Source organism: Gymnoscopelus braueri (genome assembly GCF_963280865.1).
Source record: "Gymnoscopelus braueri genome assembly, chromosome: 1".
Classification (NCBI taxonomy): Eukaryota; Metazoa; Chordata; class Actinopteri; order Myctophiformes; family Myctophidae; genus Gymnoscopelus; species Gymnoscopelus braueri.
The window spans coordinates 42,443,276-42,448,275 of record NC_137603.1 but is presented as its reverse complement, the minus strand read 5'-3'; the positions used below and the strand labels follow the sequence as shown (position 1 = coordinate 42,448,275).

At 42.9% G+C, this 5,000-nt stretch overlaps 1 protein-coding gene across 1 annotated transcript in view; it reads left to right on the top strand.

Moving 5' to 3' along the window:
- LOC308088652 (kinesin-like protein KIF28) overlaps window positions 1–5,000 on the top strand; it is a gene marked incomplete at both ends in the record, with an annotated part of 16,808 nt that overhangs the window by 7,065 nt on the left and 4,743 nt on the right. The window contains 7 exons of the mRNA XM_080433198.1: window positions 284–426; window positions 790–911; window positions 1,565–1,655; window positions 1,782–1,842; window positions 2,393–2,516; window positions 2,640–2,775; window positions 4,399–4,517. Of these exons, the coding sequence (XP_080289324.1) occupies window positions 284–426; window positions 790–911; window positions 1,565–1,655; window positions 1,782–1,842; window positions 2,393–2,516; window positions 2,640–2,775; window positions 4,399–4,517 (796 nt within the window). The remainder of the gene's footprint in view (window positions 1–283; window positions 427–789; window positions 912–1,564; window positions 1,656–1,781; window positions 1,843–2,392; window positions 2,517–2,639; window positions 2,776–4,398; window positions 4,518–5,000) is intronic.

Below are 5,000 nucleotides of genomic sequence, written 5' to 3'. Positions count from 1 at the left end.
TTATAAAGACAACATGAACCTCTTTCACCATAGGTTCCATTTACAACATACAATTGAATACAGGACGTGAGAAAGATGGCTGCCACTGTGTTCCATTCTGGAATAGGGATTCCAAATTACATGTATATGGTTTTATCTCAACCACCTGTCTCCTCTTTGCTGTCTCCTTCTTGCTGCACTTTCTCTCTTCTCTGTCACCTCTCTCTCTTTTCATCTCCACCCTCCATTCCTCCCTCATTCTCCTCCTCCTCCTCCTCATTCTTTTGATTGTGCATTAATTCAGGGCAAAGCGTATCCAGAACAGGGCGGTGGTGAATGAGAGTCCCACAGAACGTCTGGTCAAAGAGCTGAGGGCTGAAAACGTGCGTCTCCTGCAGAGACTGAGCCGCCTGGAGCAGGAGGGACGCAGGACGGACGACGAGAGCAGTAAGAATGGACCACTAGAAGACAGTGGTTCTCAAAGTGGGGTCCAGGGACCCTCTGGGTTCCTTGAGGGGGTTCCAAATGGACCCTTACATGTCCACAGAGTTACGGGGGTCCTTGAAATTAGAATGTTTGAGAACCACTGCACTAGAAGTACTATAGAGTTTAAAGTTGTTAATATTGGCCAGTCGACAATGACACTTTCAGGTCATACTCGTGTGTGTGTGTGTGTGTGTGTGTGTGTGTGTGTGTGTGTGTGTGTGTGTGTGTGTGTGTGTGTGTGTGTGTGTGTGTGTGTGTGTGTGTGTGTGTGTGTGTGTGTGTGTGTGTGTGTGTGTGTGTGTGTGTGTGTGTGTGTGTCTCCAGAGGAGTTGCGTGGGTTGTTGAGTCACAATGAGCTACAGATCAGAGCCATCCACACTCTGTGGGAGCAACATCTACAGGAAGCACTGAAGGACTGGGAACAGCAGTACACCAGTATAACACAGGTAAACACACACACACACACACACACACACACACACACACACACACACACACACACACACACACACACACACACACACACACACACACACACAGTAAATAAGAAAAACTTTATTGTCAATTGGCAATTTTTTATGCAAGATATCAACATTGCAGTCTCAGAAATTAAAATAGAGCAGAAATGTGTCTCGTGCAGGTGCAAAACATACTGTATCAGGCATATAAAAATAGCAGCAGGTATATAAAATCACATGGTTAAAGTGACATGAATAAATATACCGGCACACCAGTATAACACAGCTACACACACAGTAGGCTACTAGGGTTTGGCGGTATACATTTTTTCACCCTGTCAAACAAGTCCAGGTTATTATTTTCTTTTTGTTGTTTCTTAACAGAGATTTAAATGATTACATCTCTCTATTCTTGTTCCCATGGCGCCAGCCAGCAAGCTATGGGCATACAATGCCAAATTCAGGACACTCGTGGACAGTTTTCAACTGTGACTGCACAAATCAGCATTGTTAGACATGCACATGTCTCACAGTGTGATGGATGAATGGCCACTGCACTGTCAACATATTCATGAGTATTTATTTTCTTTACCCCCCCCCTCTCTCTCTCTCTCTCTCTCTCTCTCTCTCTCTGTTATAAGGAGAGGAGGATGATGCAGATGTATCCTTACATTTTAAACATTAATGAAGATGCTCAGCTGTCTGGTGTTGTCAAACTCTTCATCCAGGAGGGTGGATATTATTATTATTTTTGTTATTATTATTATTATTATTATTGTCCTTCTCATACGTGTCTCTCTCTCTCTCTCTCTATTTAATCTGTATGACTTCAGTCTGTGTATCTGTGTGTTCTCTCAGGTGAGTGGGATGTTGGACCGTCTGACTCAACTGCCAGATCCATCTGTATTAAAGGTCTTGGGTCAGTTTACAGTTAACAGTTCTTGTGATAATCAAATAATGCAACAAAGGAAAGTACATTCAGTTGTGTGTTGATGACATCAAGGATCTCCATATATGGGCATAAAAGGGACAAGGACTGACATACAGTATTCAGAGATCTCCATATATGGGCATAAAAGGGACACGGACTGACAGATACTGAGATCTCTATATATCGGCATAACAGGAACACAGGTAGACAGACAGATACAGAGATCTCCATATATGGACACAAAAGGGACACAGACAGGTACAATGGGTACTCAGACAAAACCCTGACACTATGACTCAGACATATCGGTCGGATCGGCGGTGTGGCGTAGGTGTGAGGGCCGAACCTCTAGTTAAATAAACCAGAGGGTTTCATAGGGATACAAAATGGTAGCAGTAAAATGACTGTTACCAATGTGCCTCACTGTGTGTGTGTGTGTGTGTGTGTGTGTGTGTGTGTGTGTGTGTGTGTGTGTGTCTGTGTGTCTGTGTGTCTGTGTGTGTGTGTGTGTGTGTGTGTGTGTGTGTGTGTTTGGTAGTATTCAGGATCGTCATGCTGTATTCAAGAACGTCCAGCGTCGGGTGTCTTTGACACCCCTGGCAGGGTCAAAGGTTATTGTCAATGGTAACTCCATATCCCAGACAACTGAAATGCAACACCTGGTGAGTCTCCATGGAACAAAATGACTTCTGGTTGCAAATATTAAGAATGTATCATTGACTTTGTTAGACACACGTATGGCGTGCACGCTTAGAGTTAATGGTGTGTGTGTTCATTCTCTGTAGGACCGTCTCATCCTAGGTTCCAACTGTACCTACCTGTTCATTGGCTATCCCTCTGAGAGGGGCGGGGATGATTGGAGTCGCTATGACTATGACTACTTCCAGTCTGAACTGGCTGCTGCTGAAGGCATCCAACTGGGTGAGACAGATAGGATGCTGTGTGTGTGAGAGCGTGTGAGTGAGAGCGTGTGTGTGTGTGTGTGTGTGTGTGTGTGTGTGTGTGTGTGTGTGTGTGTGTGTGTGTGTGCGTGTGCGTGTGGCGACCATGCAGTCTTATGCAAAGGTTCAAATGTGATTTACATAGCATGGTATTTAGACAGATGCTAGGTTCATTTGTTTACCTGGCATCCTATTTCTATAGTTTCAATGTACAGATTATTACTGAAGCACTGCAGGCTGTCTCTCTGCATTTGATGTATGCGTTTACCTTGCTTACTGTAAGTTGCTCTGGATAGTGAGCGTCTGGTAAATGCCTAAATTGTAAAATACACACACATATCACTAACTCCATGACTGGTTGACTTGCTGTCGAAGTGAGGGAACAGATATAAACCTGTGTAATTAAGAGAAAGAAGGAAATGTGTACATGCATTGCTTTGTCATCAGGTTTCAGTTTGCTGTCATCATATTAATCTAAGTGAAACTTGATTAACATCAATGTGTGCATGGGTGCACGTGTGTGTGTGTGTGTGTGTGTGTGTGTGTGTGTGTGTGTGTGTGTGTGTGTGTGTGTGTGTGTGTGTGTGTGTGTGTGTGTGTGTGTGTGTGTGTGTGTGTGTGTGTGTGTGTGTGTGTGTGTGTGTGTGAGTGAATGTCAAGTGGGGTCATGTTTGTGGTTAAACCAGTATTTAGGCCAGTAGGCTGCAGTCTCATCTGGTACAGTAGACCAGATCACATCTGCCATGAAACGGTTAATCTCTAGCGCTGAGTTTAATCGAGCGGAAGGGAATCTTCGCACGCGATGCTAATCCCTAGGCTATAGGATGTGTGTGTGTGTGTGTGTGTGTGTGTGTGTGTGTGTGTGTGTGTGTGTGTGTGTGTGTAAATATTGATATTAGTGACTGACTGATGCAATCAAAACAAACATCTGAAATCTGAGTAGCCATTTGAGTGGGTTTAACGTTGGTGGGAATGTATTGCCTAGCCAGTTATTATAGCCTATTAAACTGCAGTAATGTATAGCAGGGGTTGAGAAACCCACGTGATTTTGAGGGGGTCCCCAGATGACAGTGAAGTAACAATTTTAGGACTTAAGACCTTTTTAATACCTAAAAAATGAATAAAGACCATTACTGCATCTAAAGTAACCAACAAACTATACTAACTAAACTGGTGTGGTCAAACATTGGACAAATTGTCAAATAATATATGAAAGAGGCAAACATCTTGAAAATAGCCTATCTACAAGTTCACAGCGCCTCATGCTGCACGAGGCTGTGAGCTTGTAGATCTGCTATTTTCACAATATTTATCTGTGTTATCAGAGTCAAACAAAATGTAATGCCTCAACTCCTACATTCCAAGTGCTTGTCACTGTGTGTGTGTGTGTGTGTGTGTGTGTGTGTGTGTGTGTGTGTGTGTGTGTATGTGTGTGTGTGTGTGTGTGTGTGTGTGTGTGTGTGTGTGTGTGTGTGTGTGTAATTGCACATACACTGTGTAGCGTTTCTCTTCGCCGCTTACTGTACAAATTTTAACAAGCAAGCTCACAAATAGTTGTGTGGTGTGCGTTTTTGTGTGTGTGTGTGTGCGTGTGTGCATGTAGGGGAGTCCAGTGTTCATAGCAGTCAGACAGACCCCAGCCTGCTGGCTGTGTTCTATGATTACACTAAACTGATGCCTATGGTGTCTGAAGCCAACCAGATGAGCCAGGAGCTCAACAAGGTAACTATGGCTTTCATATGTTCACATAATGTTTACGACTGATTAAGCCTGTCACAATTATTACATAATCGTCATCATAATCGTTTCCATGTTGAGAAAGGTTCATACATTTTGAAACATTTTCAAAAATAGTGGAAATAGCAGATCTACAAGCTCACAACTGTCGCAACGCATCGCACTGCGACGCGTTGTGAGCTTTTAGGTCGGCTATTTCCACTATTTTGTAACACAATTTGAATATAAAATATAAAATATGCCGTATTTTGGCCATAATACATTATTAATTTTGATTATTGGTATCGGTCATTGTCAGTCATTTCTTTGTGTATTTAGGTTTTTGTCATATCTGCCCCTTGCAACTTTTGTTTTCAAGGCCTAAAAGCCACTGCCGTGTATCCTGGTTCTAAACATGCAAGGTGAGGGTGGTTATATATACATGTCAATCAACATTCATATTGTATTGGCTTCTGTATTGTGTCTTTA